The sequence below is a fragment of the Heliangelus exortis genome, chromosome 7 (assembly GCF_036169615.1).
Source record: "Heliangelus exortis chromosome 7, bHelExo1.hap1, whole genome shotgun sequence".
Lineage (NCBI taxonomy): Eukaryota > Metazoa > Chordata > Aves > Apodiformes > Trochilidae > Heliangelus > Heliangelus exortis.
The window spans coordinates 26,672,301-26,695,333 of record NC_092428.1 but is presented as its reverse complement, the minus strand read 5'-3'; the positions used below and the strand labels follow the sequence as shown (position 1 = coordinate 26,695,333).

At 39.0% G+C, this 23,033-nt stretch overlaps 1 protein-coding gene across 2 annotated transcripts; it reads right to left on the bottom strand.

Annotated features, from left to right (window-relative positions):
- Positions 1-114: 114 nt before the first annotated feature.
- Positions 115-22,161, bottom strand: CASP7 (caspase 7). Of its 2 annotated transcripts, none has more exons than XM_071749445.1 (7): positions 22,110-22,161; positions 20,833-20,942; positions 5,469-5,617; positions 4,590-4,718; positions 3,963-4,138; positions 2,328-2,466; positions 115-1,732 (listed from the first exon to the last, which is right to left on the bottom strand). In XM_071749445.1, the coding sequence occupies exons 2-7, from the start codon at positions 20,940-20,942 to the stop codon at positions 1,509-1,511; spliced, it is 927 nt and encodes a 308-aa protein (XP_071605546.1). In that variant the 5' UTR covers positions 22,110-22,161; the 3' UTR covers positions 115-1,508. The 2 variants fall into 2 exon arrangements, with proteins under 2 accessions (XP_071605546.1, XP_071605547.1); XM_071749446.1 differs by having other exon boundaries at positions 22,120-22,161.
- Positions 22,162-23,033: the final 872 nt, after the last annotated feature.

Sequence of the window (23,033 nt, the reverse complement as noted above, 5' to 3'; positions counted from 1 at the left end):
TCAGTGACACTTTAAGGCTCATCTTGACAAAGATGCTGAAGACCATCAGCATTCTTGGCTGAGAAAGGTTCTGGGATGTATTTCAGTTGATTTTCACTTCACCAGGCAGATATGATGAAGAAATTTTAAAAATAGGTCTTTATTGATTTCATGCTCAAGACATCCATAAAACAATAATTTATTTATTCAAACAACTGTAAACTTGACTTATGAAAAAATATATGCCTCACTATGCCACAGTATTTGCAAGAAAGTAAACTTAATAATTGGATGATTTGGCTTTAATAGCATGCTCTTATTTCCTTTGATGTTTTCAGAAGAGCACAGAATACATTAACTAGCAAAAAGGTGAACAATTAATAATTTATCAGTTTAACCAAATTATTAAACTTACTTTTTTGAGCTAGCTACCAACTTTAAAGAGAATATAAAAATTAGGAATACAAACATCATTGACATAATTCCAAAGTACAAAATGAAGACCATACAGTAACTAAAAAGGCACTTGTGGTTTCTGATTCAAGTAAGAATTTCCAGTCTTGGCAAAATTCCTCAAAAATGGAAGCAATATTGAAACATACATTTGTCACTAGAACATATCATTCTACCATTCCAACATCAAATTAGATGTTTTATATCAAAGCCTTGGCATCAGCTTTCTGTTGGTTGAAAACATCTGAATCAAACTTTTTAAAATTCAAGAATCAAGAGATTTTTATTTCTGCAAGCAGAAAAACTGCAATCCCACTGTTTCAGCCCATTCTATCAGTTGCATTTGCAAGACAAAAATCTTTACAATGCTTTCATAAGGCATCATCCAATTACAGTTTGCCAATCTTTTACAAATATTTTCATTTTGATTTTTCCATTTGTTACATTTCCATACTATTTGTGTAACAATCTACAACTACTGATTTTTTTCTATCTATCCTTCTTATGCTAGAGTGATAACTAAGTCAACTGACTTCCAGAGCAACCATCAGTCTTCACCATTAATGTTCATTAAGAGGAAATTAATATATTAGACTAAGAAAGACCCTTGTAAATAGGTATGAACTGTTCCATCACTGGACGTACCCATGATATTATGGTCTTTGTAATTTCCAAGGAAGTTATGGTTCCATGAGCAGTGAAAGAAATGATGGAGTCTCACAATTTATTCCATTTGTTCTTAATTTACAATCTGTTTCCTGGAATAAAACTTGATGGATCATGTAGCTGACCCTCAGAACATCTGGCTCTTCTGTAGCCATAAAACATGACAGCCACACTAAGGGAAATCAAGATACAGTGACTAGTATGAGCTGTCAGGTTGGCTCACAGCATTTCTTTCTTCTTTAAACTCTTGTATATTGTCCACCCATCAGATAACCCAGCTTATACAACATAAAAATCTCGTGTAATTACAGTTCTGTTCTTAAAAATGTGTTACACCAGTTTTTAATCAAATCTCCACCCAAACCCATATCCTGATCTTCCATAACTGGCTGCATTAAAAAACACTTTCATCAGAAGTAAAGTTCCTTAGTGAGCATAGAGACCACACAGGGAATCTGCTTCTTCTCACTGAAGCGTGGGTCATCAGACTGTGACTCAAAATTTGTGGCAACCACATAGTTCACTCGTGTGAGGATCTGCATGATTTCAAGTTGTTTTCCATGCTCATTGAGCACAGAGCACAGAGATTGCACAAACCAGGAACCTCTTCCAGGATTCCTCCAGGAGTAATAACCTTACAGGAAAGACAAAAAAAGAAAGTACATAGGGTTATTTTTTCCACTTTTGTCTTTTTATCTTGTGCTGAAGAATGGAATGGCAGAGAGATAAGTACGGATTTGTGTGAAAGATTATGGGCAAAGAGAAGCTTTGTGTAACTCTTATCACTTGTGTCCCATTCTCTACTTCATTAAAATGGAGAATAATGTGTACTAACTCTCCAAACCTCATGCTCCTGAAGTACCATTCTATATTTCTGCATTTGAGAAACTGCAAGAGGAAAGGTTCCATGTTTTTCCTCCAGAAGAATAAGTGTCATGCTCTGACTGTTCCTCTACTTGCCTTGATGACAAATTCAACATAACCAAACTGGGACATGGAAGGGCAGAATTCCCAGAACACAGTAGTGCTTTTGCCTACTGTGAAGTCTGCATCTTCTCACCTGCCAAATCTGGGCTTTCTCCTGCTTCTGCTGTAGCTGGTGCAAAAGGCCTTAGTGTTTTCTCCATCAAAATACAAGATTTCATTAATGATGGTCAGGCTACAATCCAGTCTGTACAGGTGATAAGTTTTCAGGCTTCCACCCCCACCCCCAACCCACTTTTCTTTACCTGGCACTGTGGAATATGCAAACAGAAAATCTGCTTCTACTGGAATTTTGTATCTTGGATTGGCATCTGTTTCCAGAGTGTCATTTGCAGGTCCAGAGTCAGTCTGTATACCATCATCAAACTCAGAGCCTCTGCATGCCTGAAACCAGTGAAGACAAAGAACTTTTCAGATAAAGAGAAATGAAGTGCTATATAAAGAAGTTTTCAAGTAACATTTTTGAGTGGATAGAGTTTTAAGCAGTACTTTGCATGCATTAGAAACAGAAATGAAATTCTGGGGGGCATCTAATTATTCAGTGATAAAGTTACTAGCTTAACTCATTTTAAGATATATATCCCATACTGTAAAAGGGAGGTAATGGTGTTGCAGGGCATGCATCTCAGCAGGTTACCAAGGTGCCAGGTCAGCATTAACTCACCTTCACCATGATTAATTTAATTAAAGTCATCCTCAGCACTTAATTATCACACAACATCTTGTGTAGTGGGACTTCCAGACATTTTCTTTATAGTGGACTACACATTGTCTTTGGGTCCTGAAATGCAATGCTGTAGCACAACATTTCACAGAATAACAAAATCACATCCTGAGATCATTTAGTCTGACCCCCTTCTCAAAAAGGGACAGCAGATGTCCAGGGCTGTGTCCTGTTGGGTTTGGAAAACCTCCACAGATCAAGACTCCGCAATCTGGGCAACCTGTTCCAGTGTTTGACCACCCACTTTAAGTATATTGCATTTTTAACTTTCTTCCATTTCTTTCTTTTATTCTTAATTTCCCCTTAATCATGTGGTTTAGCTGAAAGGCACACTGGGACAACAGTCCAGGTTGGTAAATTTGATCAGTAGCTGGGACTGACAGCTCTTGCAAAAAACCAGCAGTCTGATGGGCTTGTATAACACAAGGTGGTTTCCTTTGTTAAGATAGTTTTAAAGCCAACAAAGTACATATTCCAAACTTTTAATTAAAAGAAACACCACCTTAGCAGTATGAAGAGCTTAAAATAGACAACATTTTTACTTTGAGATTGAGGATTAATTGGTGGAATGGCCTAGGGAAAACCACATCTGCTGCAATTCCCACATGTACTTACTGCTACCATGGAAGAGGGAATTCAGACCCATGGTCTGTCAGTTTATACCATTTGAAACAGCTGTCTTTAAAAGCTTAAGTAATATAGAGTTAATGATATGCTAATGCAATAATGCAATATAAATTTTAGTCTACTGAGGGAGAGAAAAAAGTATTTCTATCAGCTGAATGTGGTAATTTGTACACAGCCTTTATTCAAAGAGAGCTAGACAGTATTTCTATAGGTAGCCAGGTACTGTCCTCAGCTCTGTCTGCACAATAGGGACTTTTATCTTTCTGCCTTTAAGTTTATATAACAAGCACAAAGAGAAATAATGTACAAAATTACAGTGACAATATATTCTTTACATCTGTGAATCTTGTATAGAAAATATCTTTTAAAAACAACATAAATCACCCATAGTCAAGTTCTCTCCACACATTTCTTCACAAAACTTCCAGTAAAATTCAGCAAGTTAACCAACAAGGTTCTTCTAGAGTGGATAACCAGCATGTTTTCCCATTGAAGCAATAGGATATTATATTTACCTTCGGACTATTACCTGAATGAAAAATAATTTGGGTTTGCCTATAAGGCTTTTACACTTGTCTCCTCTGAACAGTGCAGTCAAACTCTTGATAGCCATGGGTCCATCAGTGCCATAGATGAGACCTTCTTCCCCATGGCTCAGAAGGATACAGGCAAAACAAGCAGCATCGCTGTGATTCTCCTCGGCAGCTACAAATCAAATACTCCTTAACCAAAAGGAACCAACATTTCAAATGAAACTTATACTTAGCAAACATATTTTTTTTGAGATTAAATTGGGCCTGGAAGGCATAAGAAGGATGAAGTTAAGTGGATGAAGATGGCACAACCCGCTTCATACTTATGTGATAAGTGTCTTGAATACACAAATGCATCCTCTTCATGATGCAGTTACCCACTCTTCACCTCACACCAGGAGAGGTGCTTCACCCAAGAAAACTGTATTTCTGAAGTGACATTGGGGAAAGAGGTGGGAAATTAACCCAAATCCATTGAAAATCAACTAGTTCTACACAGAAAATTCCATGTAGTGGGGCCTAAGCAACCTGTTCTAATTTGACCTGCTTCGAGCAGGGGGTAGATTTGGTAACTTTCAAAGGTCTTTTCCCCTCTAAATTATTCTATGAATCTAAAGTTTTACCTTGCTTCAGTAATTTTTCCATATCACCACGGCTTCGATCATTGTATGTGTGAACATCAAACCCTAAGCTTCTGAAACTCTCAGCAAGATCTCCAGCATCTTTATCAGTGCCATTGCGTGTTCCCATCCCTGCCAGAAAATTAAAGGTATGGTTGACTGCACATTACACAATTTAAAATAACTCACGTGTTCAGAGCTACATTTTTAGGTTTATAATTAACAATTCTAAACAATGTGATGGTGGCATGATTTTAGAACAATCCTCTAACAGCATTCTCAAAATGGAGAACAAATTTTGATACTTTTTTAAAATGCAAAATAAGGCAAGGGTAAATATTCAGACATCTTATCTTGAAAAAATTTGGCATAACCCCAGCACCTTGCAACATAGAATCTCTATGGATGATTCTCTCTCTTTTTGGTTATGCAGTGTAACATATGCATAAAACATCCTAAAGAAAAACTGCTGAAAAGAGTCCTTTTGACACCCAAGAAACTGATGTAAATTCGTTTAAGTAAACACCTAATTTAGTGTGCTTGCCAAGTGTATAGGAAAAGACCAATAAGTTGACTGTAACACAAGTATTGGTCTGCTTTGAACTCTACCTGGTCTGAAAAGTTAAATGCAGAAATGTGAATAGAGCACAGCTACATCTACCAACTTTTGTAGCTTAAAGATGTAGCTCAAGGACATGGAAGTTATAACTTGAGCTGTAGATGCCAAAGTTAAAATTTAACAACATAGCCTTAAATTCTAGGCAGGCCAAGGGTTTAATTTGGAGCTGGAAAAATGACATGCCCTTTGATTACTATCATTCCTTACTGAATAGTGAAAGTACAAAAAGTCTGTAATGACTGTCATAAAAGGAAGACCATTACCTGTTTTGTCTTCAAAATTTTTGTTGTTTATAATAATACATTTGCCAACTTTCTTGTAGTCCATATTATACTGGAATGTGGGTGTAACAATTCGGTACTGATTGCTGAGAGAGGACTTTGGCTGTTCTTCTTCTCCATTCTTCTTTTTTCTAAGTGAACCAAATGAAATTAGTGGTAGTGGCCAGTCACATGCAGTTTGCCTATTTATTTTAAGTCAAACCATACCAGCAGCCCTACCCAATATTTTTATTTCCCTAACGTTTGTTTTCTTTCTTCATATTTCTACAGTGAACTGCAGCCAACATTATTAAACACAGATCCTGACCCCCAGATAAAACAAATGGCCTACACATGAAGTCAGGCTGGCAAACTATGGTTTGCCAGCTTTTTGCAAACCATGGTTTCTGGACATATTTTATTTTCAGTATAAATAATTCAGGGAAGGACAGACTATTCCAAGCACTAGAAGACACACTGCTTATCCAATGGCAGGGTAGGACTGGTCTGTTGAATCACCACCATGCCTAAATTCTCTGAAGATTAAGAGCAAGCAGTGGAGAGTTTCCACTGAGAACCTTTAGAGATGTGAAGGGGTCATGTGTTAACTTGGTCTGGTAAACACCAGCCTGAACATATGCAAGAAAATAAACACATTTTAGTGTAATCATCAATACCTGAACCTCACTTCAAAAAAACTAAACCAAACTAAGCTATGAAAGTTCTCTATGTAGTGACCTTTCTGCTTTGTGCAGGAGTCTTAGACTGGATTAGAAAAAGATGAAAACAGCACAGACATTACTCTCCAATTTAATCTAAATGAAATATTAAGAATTACAATTACAGCCTTCATGCACACCTGAAGTATAAGCATCAGTGACTCAGAAGTTACTCGCTTTTAGAGGTGGCTTCAGATGTTGGTAAGGTTTCCTGAAACAGAGCTGAAGTGCCTGTAAAGGATTTGGTCCAACCTCAGAACTACAAGCAAGCTTTGCAGCAAGACCAAATAGAAACAATGACCAGTTAGAAACAATGCTCAGGGAAGGGAAGTTCTTTGGTCCAGCATTATGCTTCAGTAGTATTTATTGCTGATGTCTGAGAGGAAAACAAACTACTTTTGCAGCACAAATAACTGTATAATACAGTTTGGTTTTAACAAAATTAGATTTTCCCTGTTATCTCAATCAATTTAAGTACTTTCACTACTTTCAATGACATCTTTCCAAAGAATGGCTATGCTATTTGCTTCAGTAATAGCCTGTAGACATGAGATTACTGTCAAGTGATTAGATGTTGTTTAGGTAATCTACTTTCTTACCTTCCTGATTTAAAAATTGTTGTCTTTTAGCTTTAAGTGTCCTCTTTTTTTTAGTAATGAAGGACAAGACTAATTGGAAAGCACAACAAACATTCTCTAAATGATTCATTGTGTTTAAATGCTATAGCAATTCAATTTCAAAAAAGCTTCTTATCTTTGAGCATACTCATGTCCTGTTAGGAAGGGCCAAATTAAATAGCTGCACCTGGCAGACCTTCTCTGTACTTTTTTTACATGTGACCATCCTAGTATCATCACCTCTCTTAGAGACTGCAAGACAAGATATTGAATTGTATCTACTTGAGGATTATGTCTAATACCCTGGAAGTACATTTTTTTCTGGCAAATTGCAAGTATTGGTATTCCCCTTCCATACTGCTTCTTGAGGGCTCTAGGAAAAATAATTAAAAATGCTTTGCCTCAAAAAAAATATATATTTTAACCATTTTAAAGAATTATCCACAGCTGTATGATGTTATATCACATCTTACTTTCAAAGAAATTTTGGATTCTTATTTTAGCCTGAAATTCCCCCTGGTCCTGCATTGCTAGAAAGCTCTTTGGCAAACAGAGAAAAAGAAATTTCAAAGCCAACAAATAACCACTCAGGTCAATGAAGAGTCTGATTTCCTCAGTCCACACTGATTCAAGTTGCTGTAAATGTATCCAGCTTCCTGGAAAAGCAGCATGACTAACGTGGATGTTACACAAAATGGGTTATTCCAATTTCTGTTAATATACAACCCATGAACACTTGTGAACACTCAGGACAAATCACCCTGAGCACTACAGTACCACGTTTGCACTGTCCACTCTCTCCTAAAATGCTGGAAGTGATATAATTCTAGTCCAGAACTCAAGTAGCCACATCACCCTAACAAAAGCCTCACTGAAACTGGGGTTAAGTGGCATAATAATGTAGCCACACAGCTTCTCTGAAACCATTTCACTTCTGAGTTCAACAGTTTGCACTCATTCATGCAGAAATACTTTGGAGTTTAAGAGATGAAGCTTCCACTGCACAGCTTCCCAAAAGCAGGCCAGAAGCTCTATGCCTGTCACTGTCAAATGTCACAGACAAACCTCACTCACCAGCAGGGTACCACACGTAACTCCTTCATTTCCCATTCCTTTAGAGAGGACAGTGTGGGTTTTTTTAATGATTCCCTCCAAACTGAACAAGCTGATGAGAAACTAATCAACCACAGCATGCTTTGTAGGGTCATGCCTATAATTTCTTTACTGTCAGACACCAAAAAGTTCCAGAAATCTTTTGCTATCTGTTCAAACTGAACAAATGAGGAAGCAAAGACTGGATTATACATACCCTGGGCCTGCAGTCCAGAGAGAAAGTGTTTTTTGAAGATTTTCTTCTTTGTGCCAACATAGAGCAATAGGGGTACTGCCTGAATGGTACTATAAAGCCATACCTTTTAGTTTCTACAAGCTAAGTCAAACCATGTAATAATGGCTAGTAAAGGAATAAATATGTAGTTATAAAAATATCAGTCCTAAAGGGAAATGTCCTGTCAGTGATGGGCTGGCTCATGGCTGAAAGCCTAAAGATTTCCAGCTAAATTTTTATTTTCTAAGCTTTGAACTGGACACGTCACTAAATTTTTACTGCTGCTGCCCTTATAATAAGTGTTCTAATGATCATATTTTGCAAGAGGGTTTCCATAAGTTAGTTATGTGCTGTTATAAAATGTTGTGACCTATTTGCCCTCAGCTTTATGGCATTTGCCTTCTCTAACTTCTAATGTCTTTAATTTCCCTCTTTTGGGACTCAAATGTGCCCAGACTACATAGAAACTTGAGTTTTATGATTGTTTACTCTTTCTTTAGCTTTTAATTGTAACTGGGCCATAACTCCTCATTCTGCTAATAGTAACTGATCTTTCCCTTAGAAGTATTCTTCCTATCAGTGCTCTTGCATATTTCATGTTCTCTTCCCTTTGGTCAAGAGTTCAGCAAAATTGAAACTCCACCCTAACACCCTCCTATAGCTTGTACATTTTCACCCTAAGTCCAGGCTCTTCTTGGCAACAGTAGTGCTGGGAATTTAAGCTCATCAAGTCTAGACTCAGTTGATTTCAACCCTGGGAAAATCATTACCAACCTCTCACTTTTCAAATATAAGATTAGGTTATATATAAAATAAAGTTACCCATAGCATTTATCATTTTGTTATTGAACTTTTAAACAGTTAAGGCAAAATTTCTTACCACCATGAGTGTCTCAAGTTCTGTAAAAGGCAAAGGAGATGTATTACTTGAACCTGTGGTGAACTTGATTGTTTATAGGACTGTTGCTTATCACAACAAACTTTCTTTTCTATTACACTTTAGGTAAATTATTGTTTCACTATGTATGGATATTTAACTATAAAAATATCACTTTTAGCATTTAACTACACATAAAGATTATTTTCAATAACAATTTTAGTGGAAGCAGTGTCTCTTAGCAGCTGAGATTTCCTCTCTTTGGCTTTGTTTCTACTGGCATCTTCCTGCACTCTCTTTGCTATCCTCCATTAGGATAACATTCCAACATACTAGAAATCCACGTGCAGGGGAACAGCTTCCTTGAGTGCTGCAGTTTCTCATCACATCTCCCACCTGGTACAGCCAAATTCCTGCTCATCTTCAAGTGTAGTGTGATGTATCTCCCTGGGAGGGTCTTCAGTATCCATCCCATTACACAATTAATGCCATCTGGGTCACCTGGCATTGCCCTCCTTGGTACAAGGTGTAAAGACTGTAAAAAAAACCTTCTGCTCTAAGAAAGTTGGTCTGATACAACTGTATGGACTCCCCTTGGAACAGAACCAGCACAATTCAGGGAAAGCTCTCAAGAGAAAAGAGGATGAGAGGGAAACATTAAGAAGAAAGTAGGGCAGAAACAGTTACACCAACCCACTTACTAAACCCCAACATAAACAGTTATTAAAAAGAAGATGATAATAAACAACAGAGCTCTTCTGACAACATGAACTGCTTGGCCTTAAGAGAAACCTGACACATGGCACACAGGAGAAACATCTCTTCATGGAAATTAGCAATACCTAAACAACTCTATGGGCAGAGATGAGATGAACAATTATTTCACAATTGTCACTTAAGGGTAATCCCAAGATCAGGTACAGCCTGGGTGGAGAATGGAGAGCAAATGTGAGTAGTCCTGTGGAGGAGGACTTGGGGGTGTTGGATGATGAAAAGTTCAACACGAGCTGGCAATGTGCACTCAGAATCCAGAAAACCAACCATATCCTGGGCTGCATCAAAAGAAGCATGGACAGCAGGGCAAGAGAGATAATTCTGTGCCTCTAGTAGCTCCACCTGGAGTACTGTGTCCAGTTCTGGAATCCCCAGCATAAGGACATGGAAGTGCTGGAGTGAGTACATAGGAGGCCACCAAGATCATCAGAAGGATGGAGCATCCCTAAAAGCTCAAGGGAGACCCTAGAGCTGCCTTCCTGTACCTGAAGGGGCTACAGGAAAGCTGGGGAGGAACTTTTTTCAGGGCATGGAGTGACAGGATGAGGGGTTAATGGTTTTAAACAGGAAGAGGGTAGATTTAGGTTAGACATGAGGAAGAAATTCTTTCCTGTGAGGGTTTTTTGAGACACTGGAACAGGTTGCTCAGGGAGGCTGTGAATGCCTCATCCCTGTAAATGTTCCAGGCCAGGTTGGATGGGGCTTTGATCAATTTGGTCCATTGGGAGGTGTCCCTGCCCATGCAGGGGAGGTTGGAATGAGATGATCTTTATGGTCCTTTCCAACACAAACCATTCCATGTGAGGAGTTTCCTTTGTGTTTACTTTTCTAAGAGGAAATTAATGTGTTAATCAAAATGAACTCTAAAAATGGTATCACAGAGGGATATCTGGGCTTTAAAAACAGCTCTAGTCCTCTTCTGTCCTGGAAAGTTGGGGACTTTTGCTGTACTGAAAAAAGGAAACAGATTTAAAATTTCTGCAACTACGATACCATGGAATTTAAGAAAGGTGACACTCAGAGGTGGGTGGAAAGGGCTAAACTCATTACATTCATTTCTACTTCAAGTGCCTACATACAAAAGAAGATAACTCTGTCTCACTCTATGAAGTTCAGTAAATTTGGGCTTTATTTGATAAGGAGTACCACAGAAAATTGTGATAGTTTTTATTCTGGCATACTTCTTTACTACAATGTGCAATAATGTATCATTTTTGAATGTCAGATAACAAATTTCTGTTAAAAATACAATTTGCCATAAGAAAACCATACTATCTTTGCAGAACACATCATCTCAGGATCTCTTCTGAAGACCCCACATACTTTGGCACTGGGGAATGGTTTTATCCTAGTTTCTGTAACACTGTCAGACTTTCTCTCAAGTCCAGGAAAGAAGATTTTAGCATTAGTACAGTAACAAAGTCTATAGTAAAAATCTGCTCAGGGAATCCATCAATATCCACCAGAACTTTGATATACTTCATGTTGTGGAATGAAAGGTATCTTAAAACTGCAGTGCTCTTTGTTATATTACAAAGTATGTATTTAAGTAATAAATATATGTTACAAACAACTGAGATGTTTCCCTCATGACTTTTACATTTGGGGACCTCTTCGAAGGCTTTATTTGAATAAATTCCCCACTGAGTTACACTGCTGTGTGTAATGCACAGGTCAATACATTATAGATTTAATTATAAGACCCTGAAGAAAATGATGTAGCCTACATTGCTGATTTAATGCCACAGTTTGTGTGGCTCTGTCCTGTTCTTTCTGTCTAACAACCCCCCCTCCTTATATTGCTACATGCACAGCATAGATGATTTTTGTGACTGCTGCTCATCACAAGTGCTGCTTCATCTCCTGGGGAAAAATCCTGGATTGGATTTATTTTATTATCTAAGTAAGTAGTTCAAGGATAAACAGGAAATAATGATGTCCACAAAACATCAACAACCTATGTGTAGTAAAACTGTGTTGGAGACCAATTCAGTTATTCTTCCAAAAGAATCAAACAGGAAAGAGAATTCATAAATTAGACAAAACAAGTTTCAATATTTTGGTTTATGTTGCTACTTTAGTCTCAATTATTAGTGGTCCATTCATATGTCTGATACTTTCTGATGGTCATACATTAATATGTCTTACCTCCTACAGAACCTTTTCCCCAAGCTGCCAGCTTTAATACTTTTATCCAGCCAAATTAAATAATATTTAGTACATCTCTAATTACTGTACACTTTCCCCTCTTTGATTTTTTTTTTCTTGAAACCTATTGGTAATAACAAGCAAGACACTTGTTAAACCTGACTAGAGCTTTTAGATCTTAAGTTCTTTAAGGCAGACTCTTTGTTCTTTGTCAGATCCATTTTGGTAAAATGTCACACAGCTTTAGAGCTGCATGCAAATAATAGATTATCCTGTTGCCTTTTCCTATTAATATTGCATCAGGAAGATTTCTGGACAGGATGAACATGTCACTGCTTGAATTGTCTTTTAAAAATGAACTATATTACTTCAGTGCTAAAAAGCAGAAAGTATAAATGATATTGTAAAAGGACTGAGCAATTATCATAAGGGTTAGATCAAACAGCAGACCTCTATTCCACTGCATTTGATGGTGGGATCCTGGGTCACACAGGAGGAAGGCAGCATGCTAAAATATTAAGTGAATCCTATGATAAACAAGAGGAGACACTGCAGGAGACTTTGGCATTTGGGAGATCTCAATTCTGTTTCCAACCTGACTGCCAAATGCTGTGGGCTCACAAAACTTTTCTCCTGAATATACTCCAATGGCAGGTACAATTTCCATCTCTCTTTGCAGACAGATAACACTTTACAAGGGACTCCTTTGAAAGAGGTTAAATGTAACTGTAAACAACAACAACAACAAAATACTATCCCTCAATCTTTCTTTAAAACACAGGTTACTCAGGCTTCCAAATTATGGGCCACTAGATAAACTGCAAAGCAGCTGCTTTGTTGAAAATAAAATTTCCTGAGGAAAAAAGGGCAATACTAATTATATAGGAGGCAGTTCAAATAAATATTGTATACTTTCTATTTTCTTACTGAAAGTTATTATCAAATGACTGCTGACTTTGATAGACCAGCACTAACAAAATAACCAGTCCTCAGAAAGCTATTTTTAAACATACTCCTAAGTGTCAAAAGAAAATTTAAAAAATTTCTAATACTAGGTCAGAATCATTTCACCAAGTGGTCCTACAACCAGGACTACTTAGGCAGTAAAACAATGTCTGTTTGTAACTGTTCTCAAGTTCAGGACATAATAACTATTTAGTCTCCAGCTTCTTTTTGGACTCCCTATTAGTTAATAACATCTTAAGGACATCTTTTGAATTAGATTGTCAGCTGACTAAATAAAGCCAGTTTAAAAGTCAATAGAGGGAAAGGCTTTTGGAGACAGTATCTCTTGTTTCTCTGGAAACTCATATCCCAAGTCTTCCTTATAGCTGTAAACACATTAATTTTGAAAAGAAAATATTGCAGTATAAGTCTTGAAAGGCAGGAATTAGGTAAATGATGGGACTACTTCCTTGAGCTTTCCTAGAACTTATTAAAGATAATAGTGGAGTTGGGAAACACCCAAGCTATCATTAACAAATTCTTACCCAAGATAGAATTAAGTTCATTCATCCAACACGAGAGTATCATATTAAAAACCTGCTTTTGTTCTTACATGACACACGTAGCAGTACTGTTACAGACTGCACCAAAAATTTGCAAAATTAAATGCTTTATTTTTTAAAAGAAAACTGGACACTTCCTTAAGTTCCCTATAGCCTGCTAAGGTCCACATTTAGGTCCAGGGTGTGTGAGGTAGCTTTGCTGCCACGTGCCTCCTAGAAAAAAAATCTTGAAACGAAGACGTCTGTACTGTCCATTATGTATGGTTTACAATAGAACTTTGTCCAGAAACAAGTTCCTATCTTTGGCCACTGCACATTAGCTTCCCAGAAGAGATAAAACAGCTAGTGCCTGCACAAGATTGTGTAACATCAACTGCAGAAATGACAGGGTTGCAGTCCACAGCATTTCCCCAAAGTACATTTTAACCCCAAAGGCCTCTGGGACCTTGGCTTAACAGTCATGGTATCACAGCTTATCCCATTCCAAATGTTCCTTTAAAACCACAATCTGAAATGTATTAGGTCTCACCAAGCCCAAAGCTTCACAACTGCAACCACTGAGCTGCATCCTGATAATGGCAGTGACTGCCTCAGTTGAGGGTGAGCACACTCTTCATATGATCTCTTGCAAAGCAAGCCACAAACCCTTATTCAGTGGTTTCTACAGACCTGCAGCTTCTGTTTAATCATCAGGACATCTTTTAGATTAATACCCAGTCTTTTTTTATAAGATCCATTTATGGATCCATTGGACACATTTATGAATACTTTGCTAATAAAATGTGCCTCCTATCTATCATCACCTATCTATTTGTATAGTACAAGTAAATAATCTTTCAATTGTAGTTAGAGAAACTAAATACATTTTAAACCCCTTATTATAAGACACTTTTCAAGCCCTGAACTACTATTGTAGCTTTTAAAAATCACATTATAATTTCAGATCCTACTCCAATTAGGAGGGAGAAGCTTCTCTTAAGAACTTGGAAAAAAAGAACCTAGTCCAGGACAACTGGAAACTCACTGTGTAATGAAAGGAGTTGAGCTGTTTGAAAGAGCAAACCTCAGACTACAACTTCTGGCATACTCTGCTTATTATAGGTATTTTTGGAGTTCTGGTAGTTACACCTAAATACATCTTCCTCTCCTTAACTATGTGTTAGTCATGGCCTTTACACAACGCAAATCAAAACCAGGGATGCAATTTTATTTCCTACACAGAAATGAAGCAGACAAAGTGCACCAATGCTTAAGCCAGCTACACTTTGCAAAAAAAGTTTCAACACAAACAGTATTACATTTAATACTGTCTACATTTTACAATGGTTAAAAAAGACAAGGGCACAAACCCCAAACAGGTAGCAGTGTCCTGTCTTTGTGCCCTTAGTATCTTAAGTATAATTTACAGCCTACATGGCAATTTTGTGGTGGTAATCCCTGCAACAGAGAGGACCAAAACAGAGTAAGTTTTAAACTCTCAGTCCTCAGTCTGTAGTTCATCTTCAGCTTCCTGATGAGCTGCATGGTATCTGCTGTGCAGGCCTCACAATCTTGTATGGAACACAATATTCCAGTAACATTCAAAAAGTAAAATTTTACAAATAGAGAATAGTGCTTGCTGAAAGGCTTTCTGCTCATTTCTAGAAAGCCTGCACATACATACCTTGCATGGGTGTTCTGGAAATTGAAATCTTGCACTGTCACTAGGTAGTATAATGTACACAGGCAGCTGCCAATTATATGGAGGGAAAAAAAAAAAGCCTCTGTTATCTGTCATAGGTACTAAGGGCAATCAACAGGTATATACACTGCTGTATGGAGTGCATCAAAATAAATGAACTTCCTCCCCTCCAAATATAATTTCTCAGAGAACACTCTGGCTAGGTTTAGAAACTGCAAAATGCCAGCAGAGTTGTAATGAGCTATATAAGCACTGTATCTAAACTCTTCTGTGGGTGCTCATTCATGAGAGTTCCAAAGAGGTGGCAGAGAAGGAAAGAGAGAAATAACTTCCTACAGTACCTTGGCTCATCATCAAACAGTACTCCACACTGCATCTGAAAACAGCTTCAGCTTGTCCTCAAGAGCAAGTCTGATCCTCTTTGCTAATGCTAGGAGCCCACCATGCTCAGGGTTACATTGGAGAGTGAAACAGGATGCTCTCTGTGTTCAGGCCCAAAGATTCTCATGTGTCAGCAGTGGGTCACGCTGGACTTTTCTATGGGGCTATTCAAACCCTCAAAGCTATCACCCTGCAAGCTGAGGTCATGCAGGCCTGATCTACCTTTGCTGACAAGCAGAAAACACTCTCCCATTGCTTTGATTCCACCCCTGTTCCTATGTGAGAGTGTATTAAAATGCAGGAGATCTTAGAGATGGGGGTGGGACAGCAGGCTTCACTTTGTAAGATGCCTTCCTTCCTTCTCTCAAAATCTCATCCACCACTACTACAATATTTATACAATGAATATTTCAAAGAAAATAATGCAAATTGACATGCACGGCTTACAAAACACCTTGATATTCTAATTCATAGAACTATTTCCTATATATTTACCCCAAAACAGTTTGGGTTTATTATAAATCTGGCTTATTTTGGTTTTGAGTCCTTTGAAAATTTAAAAATGACACTAAATAGTAGCTTTCCTTGTGATTTGGTAGGATGACAGCTCAGAGTTTGTTGTCATGAAGGAAATAGATTACTAGACTAAAAAGAAATTGGGGGGATTTGACTCACTTGTGATTTCTACAGATACTGTTCACAGATAACCCAGTGTTTGCTATGCTTCACCAGATGAAGGCTCTAAGGAGACCAGAAACAAACACTGACAGAATATTCCTGAGTTCTTACACTTTTGACTAGATACTATTTCAAGATATTTGGGCATTTCCTATATGGTACATCCAGCAAGAGGTCCAAAGAGAAGTACATGAACTGATCATAATTTTCACTAATTCTCCAGAAGTTGAGTTCCAGACCTAACAAAAACTGCAATAACAAAAAAAAAACCCCAAAAAACCAAAACCACCACAAACAATCTCTGTCTTGAAGCAGAGTTATGAAACTGAAACATCTCTGTTACTCTACGTTAAATTATCTTTCTTGTCTTTGTAGGAAGTAATATGAGAAGCCTATAGATGCCAGAACCTACTGCTCCTGAAATTTTATGTTCAACTCTGGCAAATGTATGCATCTGCATCACTGTGAAACTGTCCTTCAGAAAGTTCTACCTGCAAAGCAGCTGCTTACAAATCAAATAAAAATAAGCTGTTGTTAATCAAAAGTGGACGGAAAATAGCTCCCCAAAAGACAGAAAAACAACAGAATAAAGCTGAAACAAAGAAGACTTTCTCCACCTGTTATACTTCCACACCTGAGGTTCAGCTGAGGCTGAATCTCAAAAAAAGTTTTTAATATTTGAAGGACAAGGCTATACATCTTGAGAAATATGGCTATACTGAGATATATCATGAAGCTAAAGTAGAAAACTTTGGTAAAATCTGTTTCCCCACTTTGATGCTCTGTAACCCAAATAAACACAATGAAATACAAATGAAAAGAAAACTTATATACCCATGAAGTGTTTTGATCTAAGAACTAGTTCAGAAACCTGGTAGGTATTTTAACTATATAACACTCATAGCTATTGGTCTAAAGAAGGTAAGATACACACTTATTTTTACAACAAACTTTCAAACTAATTAAAATGAAATGTTTCAGACCTTATAGTGGACTGATTTGGCAGAAATAAAAACCTTACAGATATTTTGGTTTTGCAGTACTAAGCAGCTTAAGTACTCTTGGTGACTTTATGTCAGTGTACCCCACAAGCCTCTCAAATTTCAGTGAGAGTTTCTTGCAATGTATTTCAGGTTCTACATCAGGGCACTATAGAATCACACAGTTTTTCTAAGAATCAGTAAACATATATTTAAATTATGTTTTCTGTTGCCAGAAGAGAAGGGGAACAATGATTGTAAAATAAGACAGTATGGTTGGAGTAGATAAAAATAACCAGAGGCCAAATGGTTCTATACAATTAAATTGGAATAAAACTGGTACCTAGACAACTACTAACAACCACCCTCTTCTGCATTATGCTTCTTCACCAAAGCCCATTAACAGTCATGTCCAAACAGGACAAGTTTGAGTCTACCAAGCCTTGGGAGTTTTCAGATGCAGCTTTTAAAAACAAAAGTATCTTTCATTAGGAGTAAGAGAAATCGTAGCTCTACTTAACACAGTGAAACCACAATTTTATTCCATTTCATATCACATTATGTTTCCTGGATAATAGCTTGCTGCTATGAACCCCCCCCTAGCAGAACTCCTCAGTAAAAGAAAAAAGACAGCAAAAGTAAATAATCCTGTGGAGAATTAAGATTATTTTTAAAGCCCAGAAAGTATAAAAGGACCACCTACAGAACAGAAAATAAAAATTTCCATGGGAAAAATTATGTTTGTTTCTAACTGTCACATGAAGAATTAAAATATGCACTTGAAATCCTCAGCTTAATCTTTGTTTAACCATGTTTTACAAATTTGTTATGCACAGGTTTGCAAAGTGTATCCTGCTCCTTTGCAACATAACTTGTTTTTTGAACTGCAACGCTCACCGATTTGTATCTGCTTTTTTTGCAGTAAACAAAATTTATACCCTCCTGCCATCTAGTGGCACATGTTCATTCAAAACTCCAACGCTTTTCCCCACCAAACACTTTTTTTCTTTTAACTTTTAACTAACTTAACTTTTAACTTTTAACTAAGTAGTGGTGCATTTTCAAAGAAATGGAAATATGGAGATGATAATTCCCCTAAACTGTGGTTCAGCCAGAAGAACCTGCTGCTTGCTATCAGTCTTGTGGCCTCCATGGTACAGTATGCTCACAGACTTGTTGGAGAGAAATGTGCTATAATAAGATTTCCTCTTACTTCTGCTTCCTGCTCTTGATAGATAAATCTCCAGCCAGAGAATGGTGAATTGGAGCTGTGAAGTTCCTGGAAACAGCTGGGCTTTCTGCATGGCTTGGAATTCAGTTTTTCACTGCTCTGTTCACTTCAAATAAAATTAATGTGCTTATTTAACAATACAAGTTAACTTGTTTTCCTCTTGAGCTTACAGATTTTAAGCAATAATAAATGAAATTCAATGTGGAATTTAATTGCAAGTTCTACAAAGCTGGTAAAAAGTGCATTGTAAAATGAAACAAAAGACCATAAAACTGTAGTAAATCTAAAGATTTCTAGACATCTTATTTTAGAGGTACTAATTCCATGTTGCCAAAATGAAATCTTGGCAATTAAGACAGGATCATGTTAGTTCCAATTAAAGGACATCTAGCCTAGTATCCAGTACTAGGTAGTAATTAGTTTTAAGAAATCAAAATGCAGAGAAAAATTTCTTGTAGAAAAAAAGAGATAGAAATGCTTAACTTCAAATTGCTTAATCTAATAAAAGAATTAAGATATGGCCTCTTATAATGAAGACCAATCCAGATATTAAACCACACATTTCATCAAGTTTAAGAGATTAAGCTTCAAAGTTTAAGGGAAACCTTTGAAAAACGTTTGGCAGGGTTTAAGAACAAATGTTGTCTGGTTTGTACTATGTGATTCTGTTAAAATTATTAATACCCATGCACATCATAAAATGTTTGAGGAATGATAAAATGAGACAGAGAAAGTAAAGTAATTTACTTAACAGTACATCAAGTCTCCCTAGAGAAAAGCATCTTTACTTCTCTCACAGATTTGTTGCCTCCATTAGACTCATAATAAGCAGCAAAAATACAATTATTGTATTTTCTCAGAATTATACTGTTCACTTGAATGTGAATGTCCAATACTAAAAAAAAAAAAAAATTGAAAACCTCTCCGTAAGTACTCTTTGTAATAAACACCTCTAATAAAATCAGTCAAAATCTATTAAGTTCCTATATGTGTGGTAGCTATTTGCTGCCATTTGATAATATTTGTTACACTGCATGTTAATTTTTCAACTTTTGCATCTTCAATCACATTTATCTAGTGTTTTCAGGAGTACATAACAGGCAGTACATAGTTACTGCTTCCTACATGTTTAATGCAAGACAGATTATGCTTCAGTGAGACTACTGTTTTAAAATTAAAGGCTTTTAATTTATTCTGTAATGGGTTACATCTCTAGACTTAGTGAGGATTCTTTGTCCTACATCCTAGATGGCTCATCCAGGCATGAAACTTCAATGGTCAGCAAGGGATTCTGATTAACTGAGCTGAATGCAGTAAAACAGATAATTAATGGCATATTTAATTTCCAGATCCACCAAAGACCAATATTTAAGATGAGGGACTATAATTGATGCTAAATGAACTTAGTGGTCCCCTGACTACCAAATGAAGCTTAAGGGAGATACTACAGTTTCCTTATAAGGAGACAGTACAGAGAGATGCTTTAAGGTACAGATCAGACACATTAAATCTATCCAGACCATCTATGACATTATGGACGTGGCAAACTGAACACCAAAATGCCATTAGAAATGTGCTGATACATGTGTTGTATCAGCACAGCAGCTGATACAACAATAAATAACAGGAGTAAAAGTAGTAACTTACAGTAACTTACCTGGATAGGCTGGAAGAGTGGGCTAACAAGAACTTAAAAAGCTCAGCAAGGACAAACTGTAAGAGCTTCCACCTCAGAAAACGCAATCCAGGAGTGCAGCAAAGGCTGGGATCTAACTGGGTGGGGAGATGCTCCATGGAAAGGGACTTGGGGGTCTTAGTGGACACCAAGGTCAATATGAGTAAAACATGTACTGCAGTGGCAAAGTGAGCCAACAGTGATGTGGGTTGCATCAGCATGGGCATGAATGGCAGGGACAAAGAAGTCCTTATCCCACTCTACTCAGCACTTGTCAGGCCACACCTGGAATGCTTTGTTCAGTTTTGGTCCCCACTCCACAAAAAAAGTGTGGGCAGGCTAGAGAGGGTTCAGAGAAGGACCAGGAAAATGATCAAAGGACTGGGACACCTGCCATATAAGGAAAAGCTGACTGAACTGGGTTTGTTCAGCTGGGAGAAAAGAAGGCCTAGAGGAGACCTCATCACCATATTCCAATACTTGAAGGGTGGCTGCAAAGAATGTGGAGGCTTCCTTTTTACAAGGAGTCACATAGAAAAGATGAGGGTAATGGGTACCAGTTACTCCTGGGAGTAACTCTTGATTTGGTACAAGAGGGCAATTTTTCACACTGGAACCATCAGCCATTGGAATAATTTCCCCAGGAAAGTGGTGGATTCCCCAACATATTATACCTTTAAGATTCAGCTGGACCATCTTGCCAGACTGTGCTTTTGCCAAGAGCAAGACCTTGAGGTCCCATCCAACGTGGTATTCTATGATCAAACTTACTTTCCAAAAAGTGAGAATCTGCTGCTTCTGTCTGGTCTTGCATCAGCTGTATCACTGTGATCTTCATCACTTTCTTGAGTACAGGGATCAACACGCTGATCTCCCGACATCTACAAATAAAAGTGTACAAATTCCAGTGTAAGTCTGGAACATCTTCACTCATCTAAAAACCACCACAGGGCACTGCTTGTCAGTAAGACTGAACTGGTCTAACAACTTTTACTGATTGAAAAATGGTCTCTCTCCCCTTCTTCCATATTCTCAGTTGCCCACTCAGTAAGTTTATTTAGAGGCAGAAAACTAAAAAGAAGAAAGGAGTCATTTTTCTGCTGATACCATGACCTGCACCAGCCCAGCCTGGGGCCAGAAGAGCAGCAGAGAAGCCAGCACAGGAGCCTCTGTGCGCTGGGCCACCTTATCCAACTCTGGCTCCAGGTTTTCATGAGGAAAAGCAGTAGTGTTTCCCGCCCTTATTTAGGCAGATTAAACTTGTTTTCATTATACATTCACGTTGAAGGGTATGTATTTACATTCAGCTTGCAAACCACCCTGGTGACCTTTCTTACAACAGCTCGGGAGCTGCCAGGTGGACCCTGCGGCTACACGGCTGCCAGCACCACCCCAGCCGGGCACTTGGGCCCCCGCTGAGGTTTTCTGAGCTCCCCGAGAGTAACAACAGTTCCCAAGAGATGTGGTCTAGATTTGGCTTTGACAAATAAATACTTGTTTAGCCGTCTTTTTTTTTTTTTTTTTTTAAATAAGCACCTAAGAGGACGCAGGCCACAGGTGGGCAGCGAAGAGGAGCACTGGGGCCGCCCGAAGGCAGCAGCCCCACACCGAGAGAGGAGGAACCCGGCATGGCCATCGCTACCAACCTCGCAAATCCCACTGCAAACACTTTTGCCCCCTCCCAGGAAACGGCGGTGTAACCAGCGCTGCCACCTGAAGGGCCCAAGTGTCCAAGAGCTGAGGGAGAGACGCTTCCTCCACCACTCTGCCCCGTAGCTTCAGACCCGTGGCGAGCAGCGGGCCGGGCTGCGGGGCAGCCGGGCAGAGGGGACAGGGCTGGGGGAAGAGCGGAGGAGAAGGCGCCGGGGAGCGGGAAGGCGGCAGCCGGCTGAGGGGAAGGAAGTGCGGGAAGAGGAAAGGCGACCGAGGGCTGAGGGGAGGGAGGGAGGCGGGGAGCGTGGCCGGGGGCGCAGGGGAGCGGAATGGGCTCCCCGAAGCGAGCGGCCCGACACGTAGGGTCCAGGAGCTGGGAAGGGTCCGGGGCTTGCCTTGTCTTGCCTTGGCGCTGGGGTCCGAGCAGGCAGAATGGAAAGCGAAAGCAGCGGGAGGGGCGGAGCGGACTCCGCCAGTCCGAGCCCGTCCCGCTGGGACCGAACCTTTCCGCCCGCTGCGGCGGGACTGTCCCCGGGGCCACTGGGGCTTCAGGCTCTGCCTTCGCCCGGCGGTGAGGCAGGAGTGGGGCAGGGGTAATGACGTCTTTCTCACAGCGGAAGGAAGAAATTAACGCTCTTAAACAGCCGTAACTCATCATACCCCTGCAAAAGTCAAAAGTACAGCCTTAAGTTTCATAGAGGCACGAGTTTGTCTAGATCTAAGGAATTTCCCTCCCCCTCCTATATAATCTTCAGTAGCATTTCCTTATCTTTCCAATTATTCCGTGTGTTGCATCTGTGCTAATTACGATGTCCTACTGTGCGGCTGTTGCATCAGGCCCAGCATCCCGGTACAAGAGCTGGAGATGGGCGCAGTCTCGCTTAATTACTCCTTGGTGCCGGCTCCAGTCCTGCAAAGCCATACACCCACCCAGCAGTGCGCGGTGTTTGACATTCACTCCCTGAAGAGATTTACATCAAAGCGACGTTTTTCAGTGTAACTGCCTCGCAATTGGCACAAAAAGCAGGCACGGTAACAAACAGCCTTTTGCTTCCCGACAGGTCACTGCTCCGATGTGATGGAGGAGCGTCTGAACAGCACGGGGGGCTCTTGCCGTGTGTCTGAATGCTGCTGCTGCTGTCTGCTCCCTGGGATTATGCCTGCAGCTTCTGGTTGGACGTGTAGCCAAAGTTTTGTCCTGAAAATCAAACTAACAGAATCCCATAGTTCCTCTTGTGCCTTCCTTTTCAGAAGCCAGCACCACTTCAACATTTGTAAGGGGTCATTCTGGACAACATGCTGGAAATATATAGATCTTC

Bases quoted from the DNA above. Each gene is read 5' to 3' on its own strand.
- CASP7 (XM_071749445.1), bottom strand. From the start codon at position 20,942: ATGTCGGGAGATCAGCGTGTTGATCCCTGTACTCAAGAAAGTGATGAA. The intron at 5,618-20,832 runs GTAAGTTTGATC...TGGTTCACTTAG, and splicing joins AGATTCTCACTTTTTGGAAA to AAAAAAGAAGAATGGAGAAG. The intron at 4,139-4,589 runs GTAAAACTTTAG...TTTGATTTGTAG, and splicing joins GGAAAAATTACTGAAGCAAG to CTGCCGAGGAGAATCACAGC.